At 36.7% G+C, this 23396-nt stretch overlaps 1 protein-coding gene and 1 pseudogene across 2 annotated transcripts; one reads left to right on the forward strand and one right to left on the reverse strand.

Moving 5' to 3' along the window:
• The window catches only part of LOC120121559, a 33840-nt pseudogene that overhangs the window by 7773 nt on the left and 2671 nt on the right, over positions 1-23396 (reverse strand).
• Positions 14366-18951, forward strand: LOC120121645 (G-box-binding factor 1-like). Of its 2 annotated transcripts, none has more exons than XM_039140963.1 (12): positions 14366-14770; positions 15729-15896; positions 16022-16069; positions 16172-16261; positions 16359-16496; positions 17005-17162; positions 17270-17324; positions 17472-17520; positions 17777-17976; positions 18181-18258; positions 18355-18480; positions 18608-18951. In XM_039140963.1, exons 2-12 carry the CDS (start codon positions 15834-15836, stop codon positions 18677-18679), a joined length of 1077 nt encoding a protein of 358 aa, XP_038996894.1. In that variant the 5' UTR covers positions 14366-14770; positions 15729-15833; the 3' UTR covers positions 18680-18951. The 2 variants fall into 2 exon arrangements, with proteins under 2 accessions (XP_038996894.1, XP_038996893.1); XM_039140962.1 differs by having other exon boundaries at positions 15733-15896.

A 23396-nucleotide genomic window follows, 5' to 3' on the forward strand; every position in this document is an offset into this window, starting at 1 on the left:
CTACCGCTAAAACCATATACCCTAGGGCTTTTTCTTTCATGCATGCTTCAACTCCCCATGCTGCCACGTGTTCCTTGCTTGCCTACAATAAGAAAGAAGAAAATAATAAAATAAAACGGATTAAAAAAGAAAATAACTTAACTTATTTATGTACAGAATTCAAATTTTTGTTGCCTAGGCAACGAAATTTTGTTCAAGAAAGTAGAGCAAACTCTTGGGCATCATGTGCCAACGATGTCGGTTTGTCGCGCAAGACTGAGGCTCCTTTGTACTCCTTGAGTCTCTTCCCGTTCACCTTGAAGATGGAACCATCATTTTGGTTTTGAATTTTAATTTCTCCATTGTCATAGACTTGGTGAACGATAAACGATCCTGACCATCTTGATTTAAGCTTGCCTGGGAATAACTTAAGGCGTGAATTATAGAGCAGTACTTCTTGTCCAGAATAAAATTGCCTCAGCAATATTTTTCTGTCATGCCATCGTTTTTTTTGCTCCTTGTATAGGTGGACATTCTCGAATGCATATGCTCTGAATTCATCCATATCGTTAAGCTCTAAAAATCTTCTTTCTCCAGCAAGCTAAGCTTCCATGTTTAGCTTCTTGATGGCCTAGTAGGCTTTATGTTCTAGTTCAACTGGCAGATGACATTCATTTCCATAGACCAGTTTGAATGTTGACATTCCCAATGGTGTCTCGATTGTTGTGCGATAAGCCCATAGTGCTTCATCTAGCTTTGGCGACCAGTCTTTTTGACTTGGGTTGACCACTTTCTCAAGGATCTGTTTAATTTCCTGGTTAGACACTTCGGCTTGTCCATTCGTTTGAGGGTGATACACCATAGCAATCCTATGTCGTACTCCATATCGCTTTAGTGCCTTGGGAATCAATTTATTATCGAAATGAGTGCCTTCATCGCTGATGATAGCTCGTGGTGTTCCAAATCGGGTGAATATAATTTTGTGCAAAAAATTTTAACACCGTTTTGGAATCATTTTTAGGTGTAGCAATGGCTTCAACCCACTTTGATACATAGTCTACTGCCAAGAGGATGTATAAATCCTCAAAAGATGTAGGAAATGGTCCCATGAAGTCTATTCCCCATACGTCGAATAGTTCAATTTCCAGAATATTTTGCCATGGCATCTCATGTCGTTTCGAGATGTTTCCTGTTCGTTGACATCTATTACATGACTTGTAGAATTCATGTGCATCTTTGAACAATGTTGGCCAATAAAATCCAGACTGAAGCACTTTTGCTGCTGTTCTCATTCTACCAAAATGCCCTCCATATAGAGACGAGTGGCATTGGTGTAGGATATCTTACTGCTCTTTTTCTAGAATGCATCTTCAAATTATTTGGTCTCCGTGTTGCTTGAATAGAAACGGTTCATCAGAAGTAATGTCGCACATCATGTCGAAAACTCTTTCTGCCTGGCTAGATAAATCAGGAGGAACAATACCACTAAAAAGAAAGTTAACAATGTCAGCATACCACGAAGCAGCCGTGACAAATAATATTTTCTCGTCAGGGAAATCTTCTTTAATTTATGTGATGTCAGGATAATTAGGTTTGTTATCTAGCCTAGACAAATGGTCTGCCACTTGATTTTCTATACTTTTTATATCCTTGATCTCTAAATCAAATTCTTGTAGAAGTAATATCCATCGAATTAGTCTAGGCCTTGCATCTTTTTTATTAATCAGATATTTAATGGCAGAGTGATATGTGTGCACAATTACCTTAGTGCCTATTAGATATGGCCTAAACTTATCGAATGCAAATACTACTGCTAAGAGTTCTTTTTCAGTGGTGGTATAGTTAACCTGTGCATCATTAAGAGTACGACTTGCATAGCAGATAACATGAAAGATTTTACTTTTTCGTTGCCCTAGCACCGCTCTGACTGCATAGTTACTAGTGTCGTACATGAGCTCAAATGGTTCATTCTAGTCTGGTGGGATAATAATTGGTGCTGTCGAAAGCTTTTTCTTCAAATCTGTGAAGGCATGCAAACAATTATTAGTAAATTCAAATTGATGATTTTGTTGAAGCAAAAGATATAAGGGTTTAGAAATTTGTGAAAAGTCTTTTTATGAACCGCCTGTAGAAGCCTGCATGTCCAAGGAAACTGCGTACACCTCGCACATTAGTAGGTGGGGGAAGATTTACAATTGCATCCACCTTGGCTTTGTCGACTTCGATGCCATGGCATGAAATTTTATGACCCAACAATATTCCTTATGTTACCATAAAATGGCATTTTCCCCAGTTCAATACTAGGTTGGCTTCTTCACAGCGTTTCAACACCTTGGATAAATTGCCGAGACATCGGTCAAAATCATCACCCGATACGGAGAAGTCGTCCATAAATATTTCCATGCACTCTTCCACCATATCCGAAAAGATTGCCATCATGCATCTTTGGAATGTAGCTGGAGCGTTACACAGTCCAAACAACATTCTTCTAAATGAATAGGTACCATACGGGAACGTGAAAGTCATTTTTTCTTGGTCCTCGGGTGCTATGGCAATTTGGTTATACCCCGAGTATCCATCGAGGAAGCAATAAAATGCTTTTCCCGCTAATCTATCCAACATTTGGTCGATAAAAGGGAGGGAAAATGATCATTCTTTGTGGCTTTGTTGAGCTTTCTGTAATCCATGCATATGCGCCATCCCATGACTGTTCTTATGGTGAGGAGCTCGTCATGCTCGCTTTTAAACACGGTCACACCACCTTTCTTTGGTTATCATTGCACCGGGCTAACCCATGAACTATAGGATATAGGATAAATTACTCCCGCATCCAGCCATTTTATAATTTTCTTCATGACTACCTTCTTCATGATTGGGTTGAGCCGTCTTTGGGGTTCTACCGAGGTGTTGTGGCTATCTTCGAGATTGATTTTATGCATGTATATGGTCAGACTGATTCCTTTTAAGTATATCATCTTCCATCCTATAACTTTCATGTGCTGTGACAAAAAATTCAACAAACTACTATCCTGTTCGGAGGTTAGGTTGACAAAAATTATCATTGGTAGGGTTTCATCAACTCCTAGATAAGCATATTTCAAATGTGATGACAAAGTTTTAAGTTCCAATTTCGGTGCATGTTGTGAAGATGACTCATGAGATTTAACTTCCTCATATTCTAAGGGTTCAAATTTCATACCTGATATGTTATGAAGAAGTATCGATTGGTCCCTTGTCTTTCCTCTGCATCTTGCATTGGTATCGTTTTCTGGGTGTTCATTGCTCAGATTTCTGTGGTCGAGGCCATGATTTTCAGGAACGTCTTCTGAAAATAGTTCGTCTGGCCCAAAGTTTTCTACTTTATGTATCTCGGTTGTGGGTTCATGGTACAAAGTATTATATTCATCGAGCCTTAGGGATTTACCTCGTCCAAAGATTGCATTTTCTTCAATCTTGTTAATGCATTGGCATTCCTCTGAATCGTCCACGTATTTCATAGAGTTGAATACATTGATAGTGATGCTTTGCTCGCCTACTCTCATGGTGAATTCTACTTTTTCACAATCTATAAAAATTCTCCGAGTGACTAAGAAGGGGCGTCCGAGAATGATTGGTGCGTTTTCATCGGCTTCGCAATCCAGGATGAGGAAATCAACCGGAAATACAAATTTATCCACCTTTACTATAACGTCTTCTATTATGCCGTCGGGTCGCACATAAGACCGATCAGCCAACTGTAGGATGACCGAGGTGGGATAGGCGTGATACCCGTCCAACTTTATAAATATGGATTTTGGTATCAAGTTTAAACTTGATCCCAAATCAATAAGAGCTCGTCCTATGAAGTCATTACCAATGGAACATGGTATTATAAAACTACCATGGTCTTTTTGTTTTGGTGGGAGTTTGCTTACTGTTGAACATATTTATGTTACCATGGCGACACATTCTACCTTCCTCTTTTTTTGTAACAATTTCCTTAAGATGCTTGGAGTATGAAGGTATTTGCTCGATGGAAGTAAGGGCACATTAATATACAACTGATCCATAACATCAACAAATTTCTTGAACTCGATTTCATCATCATGCTTCTTCAACCGTTGAGGGAATGGTGGTGGAGGTTTCACATCGATTGTTGATGGTGCTGAGTAATCGCTGGCCTTGACCATGAATTTTTTGTTATCCGATCGATGCTCTTCTGAACCTTTACTTTTTTCCTTCTCTTCAGGCACTTTATCTCGATCAACATTCTCGGATTGATCATCCAGTTGTGTTACACCTTGGCAAGGATTGTTCAGGTGTTCTCCCCCAAACTTGTCATCTTGGTCGACTTGTTTTCCACTCCTTAGCGTAAGTACATTGCATTGCTCCTTCCCATGATGCTTAGTGACTGCAGTATCACTAGGGAGATTTCCATGTGGGAGAGAATGTAATGCCGTACTAATTTGTCCTACTTGATTCTCCAACGATCTGAGAGATGAACTATGGCTTTGCAAAAGCGTTGATTGGCTTTGTAACAAATTTCCTTGATTTTTAATTGTTACAGAATGTTCGTGCATCAAGGTTTTTGCGGAAGCCATGAAATATTTTGTCGAGACCATGAATTCCTGCAATGATAACTCCAAAGAATTAGTATTCAAATTAGTGTTAGAGGAAGAAACTATACCTTTATTGTTCTTCCAGGGCTACTGATGATGCTGATTCTGAAAATGTTAATGGTCAGAATTAGTTTGTTGTGGCCTATAATTTGCGGTTTGATTATTACTATTCCATTGATTACTCTATGAAAAATTTGGGTGCTGTCTCCAACCAGTATTATACATGTTCGAATAGGGGTTATTATTATTCTGATAGTAGTTGCCCACAAAATTGATAATCATTATTTGTTATCCTGTCGAGGATGTCAAAAGCTTCCTAGGGTGATTTGTCTAGTAAGGTGCCATTCACTGAGGCATCTAGCATCATTCGAGTTGGTGCATTGACTCAATTGTAAAACATCACCACTTTCGTCCAATTGTGAAATCCATGGTTAACACATTTACAAAGTAGACTTTTGTACATATCCCATCATTCGTATATTGATTCATCATCTCCTTGGCAAAAACTCGCAATGTCGTTCCGAAGCTGTGTATTCATATTGAATGGATTATATCGGAGTAGGAAACTCTTGCATAAATCTACCCATGACTCTATTGAGCCGGAAGGAACTCCGCTGAGCCAAGCTCTTTCTCTATCGCGTAAGGAGTAATGAAAAAGCTTCAGTTTAAGCACATCTTCATGTACTCCATGTTGTTGAAATGAATAGCATACTTCAAGGAAAGCACGCACATGTTGCCTAACATCTTCATTGGGTGTACCACCAAATTGGCCAATAGAGTTCAGCATATTAAACATCACCGGTTTAAGTTCGAAATGAGTGGCTTGTATCTCCTGTGCCACTATGCTTGGATTGAGGTCATCAAGAATAGGGTTTAAATAATCTCATATCTCTCTTGGTCTTGCAACTTAAAGATTAATTATTGCATCTGGATCTCCTAGATCTCCCATGTTGTGTTGTATTTGGAGTTGATTTGATTGTTCTCTGGATTTTTGGGTATGCAACCTTTATCTGAGTGATTGCTCAATTTCAGGGTCGAATGGTTCCAAAGGCTTACCAGAAGATCTCAGGGTCATGCAATAATAAAAACCTACAAAATAAAATAAAAACTACGTTTGACTAAGTAAATATAAAGTGACAAAAAAGAACTTGTTATGGCTAAAAATTTCATCAGTTGCGAATCCCCGGCAACGACGCAAAAAACTTGATCGCTTGTAAATGTATATGGTAAGGCAAGCAAATCTATGCAAGTATACACAATCGATGCAAGTAATATAGTAGTGAGTGAGTATTGTCTCCACATGAATTGGATTAGAAATATATTTTCACCACAACTAGAACTAATGTCACAAGCTAAGTCCTACTAAGTATTATCCCAAGAACTAATATTAATGAACTAAGAAAATGATTCAATGATTTCAGAAAAGTTTGGTCGAGGCAAAATTAATATGCAAACTGATAAAACAAAACAAGTGATGGTTTAAATATAATGCAAACAACATCACATATTCAGACGTGTTATAGAGCACTTATGCTAAACTATTGTCTTGACAACAATTATTCTCAGTTTAGAATGAATTTTTATGACTCACTAAAGTTGTCTGACAGGATTACTAGGTATTCTTAGACGGTTGCTATGACAATACCTCTCGGCATTAACTATAGACGTAGTCTCTCCTACTCTAGCATCTATCCCTTTTAGTCATTGAAACTCACTTCTTATCTCTAAGGTAGACAAGTTAGAACTTCACCATCCCGGATTCATTCCATTGCTCACGTTGATCTATCTTAATTCTCTCGAATTTAAAAATCACTTATATAGACAAAAGGCTATCTCTCGATTCTCTTACAGTGCCAAGACATGTTTTACCAAAACCCAAGGCTATCTCTCGATGCTCTTACAGTGCTAAGGTAAAATATTTAAACTATGAGCAAAACAGACATAAACGAAACATAATTCGTCATTCATAAACATAAAAATATTGTTCAGGTAAAAAAAAGTTTAACACCAAGTAAAGCATTCATGGTACTATCAAAGATCATCCAAGATTCAACACCAAATAAAATAAGAGTTAGAAACAAATGAAGAACGACTCCCAAAACTGGGGGCTCTGTCGCGACAATCCTGATCAGCACCGCGCCTGCCTTGGTGATCACCCTCTCTCGAGGCTTGATCACCGCTCTGCTATCGTCTGGCTATGGAGGTCACCAAGAAAGGTTGGTGGGTAGACGGTGGGAAAACACTGCAGTTGCTTGCTCATGCCTTATATAAAGCTATTCTCTCTTCTTCCTTGCCTCCACTTTTTGGTGGCTACGACTGGTTATTTATAAGGAAATATCTCCTAGGTCTTTGTTTACTTTTGGAATTTCCTTAACTAGCCGTTATTAATTGCCCATACTTAAAAAGGAAAGGTGGCTGGCGGCTGTCAGAATAATTGAGGCTTGCTTGCACGTGAAGTAGGTCATCCAGCTGGCGAGTGACATAGGCGGTTTCACCACACCTGCTTCAGACTTCCTCAAATAAATCTTGCATCGGTGAGACAAATATGCTCTTCACGTTCTCATCTGTTCTGCTGGCCTTTTCACTTTTTCATTTTCACGACTGAAATGTTCTTCCTCTGTAGGATTTCTACACAAACACAACCCAAACAACCCTTTCTCTTCAGCAGCATCAGTCAAACCAAATAAATCTTGCCTAAGCAAAACTTTATCCACCACAGGCTAGTATAACCTATATGTAACTAAATGCAACTAAAAATGCAGTGCATACTTTGTTTAGACGAGCAATAACTTAAGTGAAAAGACTAGGAATTATGTCTTTTTACAGAGTTATCAGTTGCAAAGTGGTATACTCAAAGAGAATGGATTGATTATCAGGACACTTTTTCCTTGATTGCAAAAATGGTTACTATCTGGATAATATTTGCTCTTACTACCTCGCATAATTGGTCTATCAATCAAATGGATGTTTCAAATGCTTTTTTACAGGGAAATATCCATGAAGAGGTTTTCATGACTTTACCTGAGGGGTTTCGCAGTAATGGGGTGCATATGGTTTGTCGATAGCAGAAATCTTTGTATGAGCTTAAGCAAGCATCTAGAACGTGGAATGCGAAACTTACTGAAGCCTTATTACTTGCTGGTTTTGTGCAAAGAATACAAGATTATTCATTTTTCACAAGAAAATAAGGTGATAAGATTGTTATGGTGTTGGTTTGTGTAGATGACTTATTGGTTGTTGGTAGTGATGATAGTATAGTTGTTGACTTGAAGGTTTTTTTTATTAAAAGTTCAAGATGAAGGATTTGGGAGAACTGGGATATTTTCTAGGGATTGAAATTTTAAAATCCTCTCTTTTTTTGTTCATTGTTCTTAAGGTATTAAAATAGGGAAATAAGGGGAAAAACAAGTTAGCTAAAAGTCCTATCTTTTCTTCTTCTTTCCCCGTGGATAACCCTCCTCCATAACCAAAGGTAAAATTTCAATTGGTGAGTTTATTCTTTCATTTTTGGTTTTTTTTGAAGCATTGATTATGTTAGATGCTTAATGAAATATTTCATAGGAGCAAAACTAAGAAATAGATGAAATATTGGTGATTTAAATAAATGAGTTTTTGAATGATATGTTAGAATATGAGTTTTTACTGATGTTTATTAGTAAATTTTACTTGTCAAAGAAGTAAATTAGATATTAGAAGCATTATATGGGTTTAAAAACAAGTTAGAAAAAGTGGTATGGTTCTTAAATTTGAATGTTCTTGGGAGATTTTAGATGTTTTAAGAAGCTAAATGAAGGAAATTTAGTAGGGTTAAGTAAAGAAGAGTTTAGTAGTATTGTTGGGAGTAAACATAAGGAAAATTGACCAAATTTGGGTAAGAATCGAGCTGAAAAATGGTAAATCTGGGTAAGGGTATCGATATTGATAGAACAATACCGATACTATAGGCTTAAATGGGTAGAAATGTGATGAACAGTATCGGTACCGATGCAAGTAGTATCGATACTGATGGGGTATCGATACTAAAAGGGAAAGTATCGATACCATGGATAACAGAATGCTAAAATGGTATCGATACCAAAAGGGAGTATCGGTACCATAATGTAGTAGTATCGATACTGAAAAAAAGGTATCGGTACCATAGTATAGAAGTATTGATACCATGGTAGGGGTATTGATACTATTGAGCCTGGAAATATAAAATAAGCTGAAATTGTTATAGAAATTGAAATAATAGTACTTTTGAGTATTATTAAAGTATAAATGTTAAGGAATATACTAACATTTGGTATGGTATATGTCTTTAATGGATGCTTGTGTAGATCATAACCAAGCTCCTGAATCTAGTAAGAAAAGGGACAAAGATAAAATTTCTAATAGTTAGACATCTCTACATCTTATTAGCGAGGATTAACAGGTGAGTGCATTAATTATTTACTAATATATTATGATAGTTATAAATGTATGTTGATTACTATAAGTATAGTGATTACCAAATGGCACTATGTGTGCAAAACTAATAAATTCATAATAAGTTTATGAATTCTGGTATTGGTAGTGTGTATGCAACTCAAGCAAATTATATAAGACTGTGAATTACTATATTGGTACTACGTGTTCAAACTATAGAACTTATATTGAATTGAAAGAGTTAAGTGATATTATGAATAATTATTAGAGTAAAAACTGTGTTAGAGTAAAAGATTAATGGCCTAGTTGTGCATTTGACAGAAATGTGTCAATTATGCCATTTAGACGAAAGGTTAAATACCTTTGAGTAAAAGATTAATGGCCTAGTTATGCATTTGACAGAAATGTGTCAATTATTCCAGTTAGATGAAAGGTTAAATACCTTTGAGTAAAATATTAATGGTCTAGCTGTGCATTTGACAGAAAGGTGTCAATTATGCTAGTAAGATGAAAGGTTAAATACTTTTGAGAAAAAGATTAATGGCCTAGTTGTGCATTTGACAGAAAGGTGTCAATTATGCCAGTTAGATGAAAGGTTAAATACCTTTGAGCAAAAGATTAATGGCCTAGTTGTGCATTTGACAGAAATGTGTCAATTATGCCATTTAGATGAAAGGTTAAATACCTTTGAGTAAAATATTAATGGCCTAGCTGTGCATTTGACAGAAATGTGTCAATTATTCCAGTTTGATGAAAGGTTAAGTACCTTTGAGTAAAAGATTAATGGCCTAGCTGTGCATTTGACAGAAATGTGTCAATTATGCCAGTTAAATGAAAGGTTAAATATCTTTGAGTAAAAGATTAATGGTCTAGCTGTGCATTTGATATAAAATTTTAATTATGCTAGTTAGATGAAAGGTTAAATGACTTTAGGTAAGAGACTAAATGCTTAACAGTGCAATTTGACATAAATGAAATGTATAACAATGCAGTAAGGGAATGAAAGGATGCCATTAATGAAATTAATGTATAATTACTAAGGAATAATGGGAAATGTAAAGAAAGATATGTATGTTGGACATACTAGGAATGTTTACGAATATAGTATGAAAGAAATTGAGTTTAAATAATAAGGACTTATATAATCCTTATAGATGATACGAAGAAGTTTCGAAACCAAATAAACATGATATACTTATGTATATAGAAATGTTTCTTTACAATGTTATGTCTCACTAAACAAGTATTTAACGTGTGTTGATTTCACGCATATGTAAAAACATAGATTAACCGAGTAAGGAGTGAAGTCGTAGCAGCAGTTATCATCAATTAAGGTTGACTCATCAATAACAATATGACAATCTTATTCATATTGAAAACTTATTTGGCATGTAATCGAATTCAAGTAAATATTTTGTAATGTATTTAAAGCGATAGTTCTGGTATTATGATTATATGAATATTATACTTTTGTGGTTTTAAAATTTAAACAAAATTTTACGGGTTTCCAAATAAGTATGTTTTAAAAGTGATGTGACATCTATATCTTGTGTACGGAAAGGTATACGGGAGATGAGTGTTACACAAAACATACCTCTCTTGAGTAAAACTAAGTTCATACACAAACTTCTTTATCCAAAGCATCTCCTTGTACACTTCGATCACTGCAATGAACTCTGATTTGATGGTGGACAAGGCAACACACTTTTTAATCTCGATTACCATGCTACAACTCCTCTTGCATAAGTGATCAAGTAACCTGAAGTATATCTCCTCAAGTCAATGTCTCCGGCCATATCTGAATCTGTATATCCAACAAGAACAAGTTTCTCATTACCGAAAAAAAGTTTTAAGTTGAAAGTGCCATGAAGATATCTCATAATCCACTTCACTGTATTCCAATACTCTCTACTTGGATTAGAAAGAAACCGACTAATTGTACCAACAATGTAAGCCAAGGCTGATCTTGTGCATACCATCACATACATCAAACTACCCATGAATAAAGAGTAAGGAACTTTCTACATCTCTTCCTTGTCTTTTTCTATAGAAGGACTATGCTTGACACTCAATCTAAAGTGCGTAACAAAGGGAGTGTTCACCGCTTCAGCTCTATCCATACTAAACCTTTGAAGTACTTTCTCAATGTATCTCTCCTATGATAACCACAATTTCTTGACTTTTATATCACGTGTCACACTTATGCCAAGAATTTGTTTTGTTGGCCCCAAATCCTTCGTCGCAAAGGATTTACTCAACTCTTGCTTCAATTTCTCAGTTCTAGTTAGAAATAAAGTGTTTGGGTTAACTTATTGTTTAGTGGAGTATTAGTTTCGAATTTGTTAGTATAATGTTGATAGTCATTCGGTTGTTACGATATGGGCTATAAAAACCAAATATTTCTAAATGGGTCGTACTCTAGTCTTTTGTAATCCATAATCAGTCATTTTCGTATTAATAAAAAAATCAGAGAATTTTTATCTCATTTTAATTTCTTTGTTTTGTTTGTTTCAAAACTTTAACCGCTAAATACAACCGTTAGTTACCCCACACCGGTCGTTCATCAACTTCGGTCACCATAGTTACTTTTTCACATTCTCAATCTCATGTTATGTCCTCGTTGCTCATTTCTATTGCACTTTAGATAGTTCAGATCGGATTGATTCAAGGATGAATTTTTACTTCAAAATAGATGAAGTTTTCAAATGTCAGATCAAATCATATAATCATCTACAATTTTCACGTCAAGATTAAAATAGTCAAAAGTCTAACCCAATTATCCTCTTTAACAGGAATGGATGCATCCAGTCATATTCATTATTTTAGATAAATTATTGATATAATTCAATGTATTAAGAGAAATAGAAATAAAAAAATGTATACAAATTTTATTAAAAAAAAGAGTATTGAAATTTTTTAATTTATTTTTAAATTTCTAGATCTACTATTTCATCGTCCCTAGTTAAAATGTAAAGTCTAGCAATAGTTAAAAAAATCTTCGAGGATCATAACCTTATAATATTTGTATATCGATATACCTTTTAAATAACGTATGTGATGTTGAAATTGTTAATTGGTCAATTGTTCAAGGAAAGAAAGAAATATAGATACTAATCGAGTAATTAATAGATTTTAAAGATGAAACTACACAATTGAAGAATGAAGAAATATGAGAATGAAATAAGTAAAAGATGATCGAGTAAAGATATGTGCTTGTTTAAAGAAGAAAAATTGTAGAGGAAGAAAGTAATAAAAAAAAACTAGTAGCATTTTCTATCGAGTGTCAGCACATCAAATGTTGTTGGAAACTTTTTTCTTTTAAAAGAATCAAAATAAAAAGAAAAGAAAAGCATAGTAAATGTTGGAAGAAATTAAGTAGAAGGGGTTTATTATTTTTTTTATAGATGATTATAGAGTATAGTATTTACTCTAAAATACTTTCTTAATCATTCGTGTTGCAATAGTTAACACTCTAACTCAAAATTTTTAAAAATAACAATCATTTCTTTAATCACTTAGGTAATTTGATTTCTGATATTATTTGATCTATTAAAAGGTTATTAGTGATTATTAGCTTGATCATTATAGGTGTGGTTATATTTATAACAAATTAGGATCCAATCCCTGATCCATTCGTTTATGATCCTTTAAGAAAAATGTTTAATATATTTTTTAGTGCCTAAATTATATTTTAAAATATGATTTGGTGTCTAATTTTTTGTTAACAGTAGGTGCCTAATATTTTTTCTGTTATACTTTTACGAGTCTAACGTTTTCTTCGTTACACTTTTAAGTGTCTAATGTTATATTTTTTATTTTTTAAAAGTTTTAATAAAAAATATTATTTTTGTAAAAAAGGGAAAAATATTAAAAAAAATCAAACCACCGCATCTTCTCTCTCCATCCTTTTACTCCATCGTCGACGACAAAAGGTTACCATCGGTTAGGTTTTGTTCAGAGCAAGATAAGGAACTCAACAATGCCGGCCATGTAATTTATGGACCGTTGTAGCCATCGAAAAACAACAACAGAAACCTAAAAATTCAATGATACTTTGTGACGTTTTTCACGGCGGTCGGCGTAGTTTCATGATGGGTGGGGGATTGGATTTTGGTTGCGGAGGCGAGACGGTTTTGATGGTGTCAATGATGACGACCACTGATCGACGATGGCCGATTGACGACGGAAGATGTAAAATTTAACATTTTTAAAATTTCGTTAATTATAATATTACTTTTTTCTATAATAAAATAATTTTTAAAATTTTATATGTGTGACATGTGTCATATAATGACCAAATTTAACGGTCGTTATGGTCACGATACCTAAAAGTGTAACATTGGAAGTGTTAATGTCTATTGTTAGCAAAAAATTAAATATAAACATCAAATCATATTTTAAGATATAGTTTAAACACTAAAAAATATATTAAGCTTAAGAAAAATATTATACTTTTATTTTTGAAAATTATACTTTATTCTTCATTTTGAAGCTTATATCCTTAACATAAACTACCACGACTACTCACCATCCATCTCTCACATCTCCACCCCCGCTGCCTGCGCCGCCAGTCCCCATTCTCATAGTCCTTAATTTTTGCATTAATTTTTTCCTCTATATTTTTTTGGCTGATCAAAGTAAGGATCAACTTGTATCGAGGAGTGCAGACCGAGTGGTATGGTGGCAATGGGAGGCTGTGTCGGCGGTGTTTAATGACAATTGGTGGAAGTTTGATCAAATTGATTAGTTTTTAGTTATAGATAGTAAAACTAATTAGTTTATTTAGAATTAAAACTAATTCAATTAATTATATAAATATTAAAAATTGAATATAATATTATATCGACTAAAATAAATGTTATAACATTATTTTGTTAATTGTTTATAGTAAAATATTGAGAAATAATTTTTTTTTAAATTAAATGATTTAAATATATAAACTTAAAGTTAAATAAATATTCTTATACTGTATCTTGTATTGTATTCGAATTATCTCTGGTAAGTTATATCTTTAAGAACAAGTTAATAAGTTAATAATTTGTCGTTATTGTAGTATAATGTATACATTAATTTTGTTGTTATGTACAAAATTAGTCATGTTTCAAGTTTCAAGTTTCAAGTTTCAATGATAATGCAGGGCCAATCAGAATGAGATTAAGGACTAAATTACTGGAGGATTACATTTACACAAAACAAATGGATAATATTTCTGTGACGTGGAAGCCACACAAGCCCATAACCAGAAACGTTCAGAACAAAGCCTCAAAACCCAGAAAAGGACATCCAGAAACGGTGTCGTGTGAAACGAGATCTCCATTTTTATCGCTTCTTTAATTTATTGATGAATAATCAATCAGTGATCCAGTTGGATGCTATGTCATAAAACCTAATCCACTCCAACATATCCCACCTGTCTTCCCTTTCCTTCGCACGTGTCACCTGCGAAACCCTAACGCCTCTCTCTCTCTCTCTCTCTCTCTCTTCCCCCCTTCTCTGAACTCACTATTTCCGCTCCACCTACGCACCCGACCACACCGGATTATTCTCCCCCATCTCTTTTTAAGATAACATTAACAACAACGACCTCGTCGTACTTCAAATTTCCGTACGGCGGTTGTTTGTTTCATCCTTAATTCTCAGCCGTCGGATAAGGGAAGTGGAAGTGGAAGAAGAAAGCAAAAACGAATATTTATCTCTCCCTCTCTCTCTCTCTCTTCATTATCTGTTTTTGTAAGTTTTCCGGTTAGACTTCCACCTCACTTCCTTCTTCAACCCCAGGGAAACAGGTCTTTCTTTTTTCCTTCTTATTTTGCTTTGGAATCTTTTTCTTAATTTTAGGTACTTATCTGACCTTTGTTTGTGTTATGGCTATTGAGCATCTGTGTGGGTTTAGGTTTGAAGACTAAGATTAGCTCTTGATATTTGGAGAAAAAAAGTAGTTATTTAGCAATTTATTGATAATTATGGTCTTTTTTCTCTAAAATGTCGGAAAGGAGATTCACTGATTCCAGATTTAATATGTCTACTTTTGGCCAGCCTTAGGTTTTTTATATAATTTATAGTGAAGAATAAGAGGACTAAAAGTTGACTGGCTTTAACTCTGGTCTATTTAAATCAGACACTGTAAATTTTGTTGTGGGGTTTTCCCCATCTATTATTTGTTAAGTTGGATCTTTTATGGCAGGACATTAGAGGGAATATTGTGTTTTGATTTGGGAAAGGTAATTAGGCGAATTGAAGAGTTACTTTCTATTTTAAGGTTGTTTGCGCCGCTTTGTTTTCCATATTAATAAAATCAATTACAATCCTGATGCTTTCACTTGTTTGAACAAGGATGAATGTTTTATATTTTAAGTTAGGTTTATGGAAGATCAAAATAACTGAAGATCTTGATATTAAATGAGTTTATTTCTAAATTTAGCTCTTTTGATGGTTATTAAGGTGTTCCGTGCTGGTATAGGATGTACAGTGTATACAATATTCTTGTGACGGTCTTGTCTGCAGATGGATCATTATCTTTCTATTTTGAAAATGTTTCATGATAATTTGCTGATACTGAAATTTGCATAGATTTATGTTCCATGAATCTTGTTTTGACTCGTATAACATAAAAACCTTGTGAATACTCTGAAGTGGTCACATTTTATCCGCTTCTGCATATCATGAATTCTGAGCTGTAGTTGCTTTTCCCCCTTATTAGCTTCATTGGTTGATATTTTTCTTGTTATCTTTTATTTCTGGAAGACAGGGTTACTTGTAATCAGCTTCTGGGGTGCTTCGTAAAGTTTGTTGAGGATTTACGGATTTCATTCTAATTGAGCTGAAATTCAGAGGTTTACCAAAGTAATTATGGGAACGGAAGAGGAGAGCTCACCTGCCAAGCCTTCTTCCAAACCTACTGTTTCAACACAGGTCTGTCATTGTTGCCACCATCCCACAAATTGGGAAGAACAAACAATTTACCCATTTCATTCTTCCCTTCTCATCACTAACTCATGGATGAGTTTTACTGACATTTTTTTTCTTTGTACTTATAGGAAATGCCTACAACACCTTCATATCCTGATTGGTCATGCCCGGTGCAGGTTTGTATACTTTAGTACATAAATCCTGGAGTTTTATTTAGTTCTTTTAACTGTTGCTCTTGTAAGTGATTATTCAATCTTACAATCCAACTTCTTGTTCAGGCTTATTATGGTGCTGGAGCTGCCCCACCTCCCTTCTTTGCTTCAACTGTTGCTTCGCCAACTCCACATCCATATATGTGGGGAGGCCAGGTGATACCGCTTTTGAAGTCTCCATTGTACACCAATGTGTTGTTTTCTTATATTTGATCAATGTTCTTACTTTCTTTCGATTTTGATGATCTTTTAGCATCCTTTAATGCCTCCATATGGCACCCCAGTTCCATACCCCACTATGTATCCTCCCGGGGGAGTCTATGCACACCCTCCCGGGGGAGTCTATGCACACCCTCCCGGGGGAGTCTATGCACACCCTCATATGGCCCAGGTAATATTCTCTCTCTCTCCCTCTCTCTCCCTCTCTCCCCCTCTCTCCCTCTCCCTCTCTCCCTCTCTCTCTCTCTCTCCTCCTCTCTCTCTCTCTCTTTTCCCTCTCTCCCTCTCTCCCCCTCTCTCTCTCCCTCTCCCTCTCTCTCTCCCTCTCCCCTCTCTCTCTCTCCCCTCCCCCTCTCTCCCTCTCCCTCTCCCTCCCCCTCCCCCCCCCTCTCTCCTCTCTCCCTCTCCCTCTCCCTCCCCCTCCCCCTCCCCCTCCCCCTCCCCCTCTCCCTCTCCCCCCCTCTCCCTCTCTCTCTCTCTCTCTCTCTCTCTCTCTCTTTTTGCCATTTGTATTCCTTTTGATTCACAGTTATAAAATAAATGCCCTTCCTCTTGGCAATTTTTTGTATAGGTCTCTCTCTCTCTCTCTCTCTCTCTCACTCTCTCTTTTTGCCATTTGTATTCCTTTTGATTCACAGTTATAAAATAAATGCCCTTCCTCTTGGCAATTTTTTGTATAGGGTCCAAGCGTTGCACAGAATAATACTGATCATGAAGGGAAAGATGCCAATGGGAAGGATCGAAGTGCCGCCAAAAAGTCGAAGGGAACTTCAGGAAGCAAAGCTGGAGAAAGTTCAAAGGGAGCTTCTGGCTCTGGAAACGATGGTGGCTCTCAAAGGTGCACTAGGCTTTTGATTCACTTTCATTCATAACATGGGTTTTGGATAAGAAGTTTATCCATTTTTTCTGCCATGCCTTTTCTAATTCTAAGCATTTTCTTAACAGCGGTGAAAGTTGTAGTGAGGGTACATCAGATGGAAGTGATGATAATAATAATCAAGTATGTGCACAGATATCATTATTAACTGTTTGCATGGACACCGAATGCTTTCGAAATTCAGTTTCCCTCGTCAACGTTGCTTATCGGCTAGCATGTTAATATGATGAATTGTGTTTTCTAACGAATATGTCTTTTTTTCCCCTTTAGGAACTTGCTACTGGTAAAAAGGGAAGCTTTAACCAGATGCTTGCAGATGGTATATTATGCTTATCGAGTTTCTGCTTTTATTTGTCGGAAAAAAAAGCTTCAGATTACTTTGAAATATGGTTTCAATTTATTGTTTTAAGTCGCAGAAACTTAATTTCTTGTGACTGGGAGTGAGGGACTAAGTTAATGAAAATTGAAAACCAAAATGAAAAAAACAAAAGTTGCCAAGTGTGTTTTTTCAGATGAACTTAGGGTTGATTTTTCTACCGTAATAATTTTCTACTTACAAATCACTCTTGTTACAGCTAATGCACAGAGTAACGACACCGGGGCCATAGTTCCTGGTAAACCAATAGTCCCAATGCCTGCAACCAACCTGAATATAGGGATGGACCTATGGAGTGGACCCTCTGCAGCCACAGGAGCTGCAAAAATGAGACCCAACTCGTCTGGTGCTGTAGCTGCAGTTCCTACCGGAGTTGTGATGCCTGAACAGTGGGTTCAAGTATGAGCTTTTTGCAGCTATTTTTGTTTCTTATTTTACATGTTCATATTACTATTTTCTCTGATTCCGGCCCAATATTCTGTCCCTGAGTTGTTAAAATTCACCTTAGTCCTTTAAGGTCTAACTTTTTTTTTTGCTACATTTTGCATCCTTTCAATCAGCTTGAACATTTTGGATATGACACAAGGTCTAATGATCTTCCAGGATGAACGTGAGTTGAAAAGACAGAAGAGGAAGCAATCTAATCGGGAGTCTGCTAGAAGATCAAGATTACGCAAGCAGGTACACTGGTTATGCCTGTTTGTCTACCAAATGGCTCTAGAACTTATCTCCTTAGTCGAAGCCTGACATCTATAGCTTGTATTGTGTGTTCCATAGGCCGAGTGCGAAGAGCTACAGGCCAGAGTGGAGAGCTTGGCGAACGAAAACCATAATCTGAGAGAGGAACTAAAGAAGCTTTCTGATGAATGTGAGAAACTTGCATCAGAAAATAGTTCTATTAAGGTATAGAACAGCTTGCGCTTGCTATTCTTCATTCGACGATAGTGTATTAATAATGTGTTGAGTTCACCTCTAGTTGCAAATTCTCGAGTGTGTTATTGATAAATATGTTTTGCTGCTTCTATAACAGGACGAGCTTGCACAGATATGTGGACCTGATGCGGTAACTAATCTCAAGCAAGGCGATGAAGGGAAGAGTTAATAGGAAACTACAAGGGGTAACAGGCAGCCAATGCAGCAGTTTCTTGGCATCCAGGAACATAATTTTCACCATGGATTCGGTTTAGTCACTAATTTATACCCTTAACCCGTTATAGCTGTAATGTCTATTTTTACAAACAGAAAAATGTTTTAACCAGATTTGAAATAGCTGTATTGTTTGTAGTTTATTGGGAGCGAAAGAATAATTGGGGATTGATTCAGAATATTTTCCCTTTTATTTGAAATAAAAGGTTAGATTTTTAGTTGCGTTTCTTTACTGAACCAAATCATACCTCAACTATTAAGATTTAGATAAGTATGTTGGATTGGTTTGGGTTTTCTTATCCTTGTTAAATTTAAAAAATTTTAGTAATATATGCTATTACAAGCATGGGTACTGTTCCCTTACACGAAAATCACTGTCCAAACAATATACACTCTTGGTTAGTATATATATATATATATATTATATAATCAGTGTAAATATATATTTACTATAATTGTTGGACGTAGTAGTAAGATATTTTATATTAAAGTTGAATTAAAAAAATGATTTATCAAAAGGCAAGGCAAAAAAGTGAAGAGAATTTACCCCTTGGATACATGAGTTTTTGGTACAAGCATTAAATTACAGGGAAATGGAACACCCAATTATTATACTGTTATATGATAAGAAGAAACTAGGTAAGCCTGATGGTACTCTCCATTCTCGCAGCTCTATTACCTGCCATAATTAATTTACTACAACTGAATTTTAATTACCCAAAATAGAAAAGCCATGAAATCCAGCTAGGCTAATTTCATATCAAACACCTCCATGCTGACATGGCAACCAAGGCGCTCTCGTACCAGCTAAGAACCAACTCAGCCTGTCGCTTAGTCACGTGGAATCCCCGAACTTGCACCCTCCCTAACAAACACTCTGCTTGAAACTCTGCCAACTGACTCAAATGCACCACCCTCATCCCCGCCCCACGAAACCTCTCCCTCCACGGAGGTGCCTTATTCCTCGCCGTCCTCCACGACCGCCAATATCCTCGGCCGCAACAACAACGTCTCAATCTTCCTCACCCATTCCTCGTTTGCCACTGTCGCATCCAATGACTCGAACATCATGGCATAGAACTCCAAACTGTAGACGAAATTCTTTCTAAACGACGTCGTCCCAGACTCCATCCACACCTCACTGTCTACAAATACGACGATGCTCGGGTTCACCCCCCGGAGATCACTCAAGAACGGTGTCACGTCTAAGCTGAGACATCAGAATATAGACAGAGACAAAAGGATCGCCGTTTTCTCTCCGTCTATGAACTTAAAAGCTTTAAATGACAACATTTTAAAGCTTCGAAGCAGAACGAACTCAATCTGGAACCTTAACTTAAGGTCTTGAGCGAACTGAACAAGGTTGTCTTTAATAAGCCCTGTCTCAATTGCATATTCCTCGGGAACCACCACAGTTATACGAATAAACTTGCAAGAGTGATCGTTTCTTTCGACCATTTCTCTCATCAAAGAAGCGTATTGGCTACCCAATCCGATGTCGAAATCAATTATGTGAATCAACGGTGCCGGTCCATCCAGGGATTCCAGGAGAGCTTGATTAGTCGTGAATTGGCTGAACATGGGCATAGGGTTGATCCCAGAGAAGGCCTTGTAGGCTTTGATGGTTTGAACGATTTCATTCCATGAAGACAGACGAGTCGAATGAGTTGGTCCGGAGAGCAGAGGCTGGAGAACTTCCCTGAAGTAAAAAACGGCTCTCTATAATGGCTTCTCGTACGGTGATCGTAGCCGTTGACTGAGCCGCGCCAATATCACCTACGCCAGTTGCAATTCGTGGGTGTCGAAACTGTTAAGATAGAAAATAATCAGTTAGTTTGTTAGAAGTTGGTTAGTAGGCTATTAGAGAATTAGTTAGGACCCGTTATTTTTAACTCTGGTATTATTGCTTGTAAAATGTACTATATATTGTAGTTCAACAGAGTAATAATATACGGGGCATTATTTTAACATGGTATCAGTTACCAGACTTTCTCCTATTGGGTTACTCTACTTGGCCCATTTCTAAACCAAGTAAGTGTGGTTCAGTTTCGTTTCCACACCAGCTCTCTTCTCTCTCGTCTTTCCCCAAATCAGTCTACTAGGGATTTTGTTCGACGATCTTCGTTCCCATGCCTCCAGCGAACGAATCATCTATTGTTGATTTCAATCATCCTCTCTTCTTGCATCCATCAGATACTCTAGGTACTCTGCTAATCTCTCATCAACTCGTTGGATTAGAGAACTACAATGTCTGGAGCAGATCGATGCGCATCACGCTGTTAGCGAAGAACAAACTCAGCTTCGTGATGGTACTTGCCAGAATGAGCACTATGATCTTGATTTACATCCTTAGTGGGAGAGGTGTAATGCCATTGTCTTATCCTGGATTCTCAACGCCGTGAGTAGGGAACTTTTGGCTGGCATAGTTTTCGTCTCAAATGCGGCTTCAGTTTGGAGTGACCTGAAGGAACGCTTTGATAAAGTTCACGATTCAAGAATTTTCTTCCTCCATCATGAAATAGCCACCATTTCTCAAGGTGAGTTGAGTGTTTCGACTTACTTCACTAAATTGAAGATACCGTGGGATGAATATGCTACGCTTGTGTCGATTCCATCATGTGAATGTGTAAGCTTGCAGCAGTACTCCAGGCATCTTGCTCAGCAGCAACTTCTTCAATTTCTGATGAGCTTAAATGAGACCTACTCGTCGGTTCGAAGTCAAATTCTACTGATGCAGCCCCTTCCTTCGGTGAATCAGGCGTACTCCGTGGTTGCTCAAGAGGAGTATCAGCGAGTTCAGTTCTCTGTTGCGCCTTCCAGTATTGATTCGTCGGTGTTTTACTCCAAAATCTCTGGGACTCCTGATCGTCATCGGTTTCAAGGTGTTTGTGACTATTGAAAGATTAAAGGTCACAAACGAGATAGTTGTTATCGTCTTATAGGGTTTCCACCCGATTTCAAGTTCTCTAAACGCAAGAACGCCCAGGCTGCAGTAGTTATCTCTGACCTTGTTGCTGCATTCAACCCTACTGGTGCCTCTGCCAAGTCGCATTCATTTGTTCCCTTGGCACCGACCTTTACTCAGGAACAATACAACCAGATCATTAGTCTTCTGTCATCTGCTGCTTCGGTTGATTCCGCTGTGAATCTTGCAGGTATTGTTGATAATTGTTTACCTGCCTCTAGCAAGTCACTGACATGGGTCTTAGATACAAGTGCTACAGATCACATATTATCTGATTTACAATGCTTGCAATCTCCTATCTTGTGTTCCTCCCGGTCAATTTAATTGCCTAATGGTAAAACTGTCCCAATTAAATATGTTGGTTCATGCTTCCTAAATTCTACCACAAAATTGTCTAATGTGTTATATATCCCAAATTTTACTCACAATCTACTCTCCATTTCAAAGCTTACCCGTGACCTGCATTGTTCTGTTATTTTCTATCCTGACTTTTTCCTTCTGCAGGACATCTCAAGTGGAAGGATGAAGGGGATTGGTAAAGAATTTAGGGGGCTTTATTTTTTTCAGTCATCAGCTTCACCTACTGGTTTGTCATCTACACATACTTCCTCAAATGTGCAGTCTTATAGTGTTTCCTCTAGTTTGTCTTGTGATTCAAAATTGGTTGATTGTAGTCCTGTATCTAAATGTATGATTGTTGTTTCTGGTAATAATAAGAGTCTTTGGCACTCTCGTTTGGGACATGCTACTTTTTTAACCATGAATAAACTACCTTTGTTACATTCTGTTAACTTGGATTCCAAATTACTACACTCTTGTCCCATATGTCCTTTAGCCAAACAAACTAGACTCTCATTTCCTGTTAGCCTCACTTCTTCACTAGCTCCTTTTAGTCTCATTCATATAGATTTATGGGGCCCTTATCGAATTGCTACACATAGTGGTCATAGGTACTTTTTAACTACAGTTGACGACTTTATTCGTATGACTTGGGTGCACTTGTTGAGATTGAAGAATGACACTATCATCTCTCTTAAAAAATTCATCACCTTTGTCAAAACTCAATTTTCAGCCGTTGTTCAAATAATTCGTAGTGACAATGAAACTGAATTTTTTAATTCTGAATGTTCTGAATTTTTTAGTTCACTTGGAATTTTTCACCAAAGCTCATGCGTTCAGACCCCCAACAAAACTGGGTTATTGAACGCAAACATAGGCATATTCTCGAAGTTGCAAGGGCACTTCGTTTTCACTCAAAAGTTCCTATTAAGTTTTGGGGAGAGTGTGTTACTACAGCTTGCTATATAATAAATCGGTTACCTTTCTCTATTTTGAATTTCAAAACTCCTTTTGAAGCCCTTCATCATAGAGTTCCTGATCTTTCTCATTTAAGGGTTTTTGGGTGTCTATGTTATGCTACCAGGCTTAACTACTCTGACAAGTTTTCTTCTAAGGCAATTCCTTGTGTTTTCATGGGATATTCTTCAACTTAAAAGGGATACCTTCTGTTTAGTCTTCAATCAAACAGTTTCTTGTGAGTAGAGATGTTGTGTTCCATGAAGTTATCTTTCCCTTTCATTTTCCTATTTCAGAATCTTCTCATTTTTTTCCTTCACATTCTCATATTCCTGATTATGATTTTCTTGTCCTTGATTCTTCAATCCCAACTAATATGTCTCATGTTGATAATTCTTCCCAAGAATTTCAT

The sequence above is a fragment of the Hibiscus syriacus genome, unplaced genomic scaffold (assembly GCF_006381635.1).
Source record: "Hibiscus syriacus cultivar Baekdansim isolate YM2019G1 unplaced genomic scaffold, ASM638163v2 tig00110377_pilon, whole genome shotgun sequence".
Taxonomy (NCBI): domain Eukaryota; kingdom Viridiplantae; phylum Streptophyta; class Magnoliopsida; order Malvales; family Malvaceae; genus Hibiscus; species Hibiscus syriacus.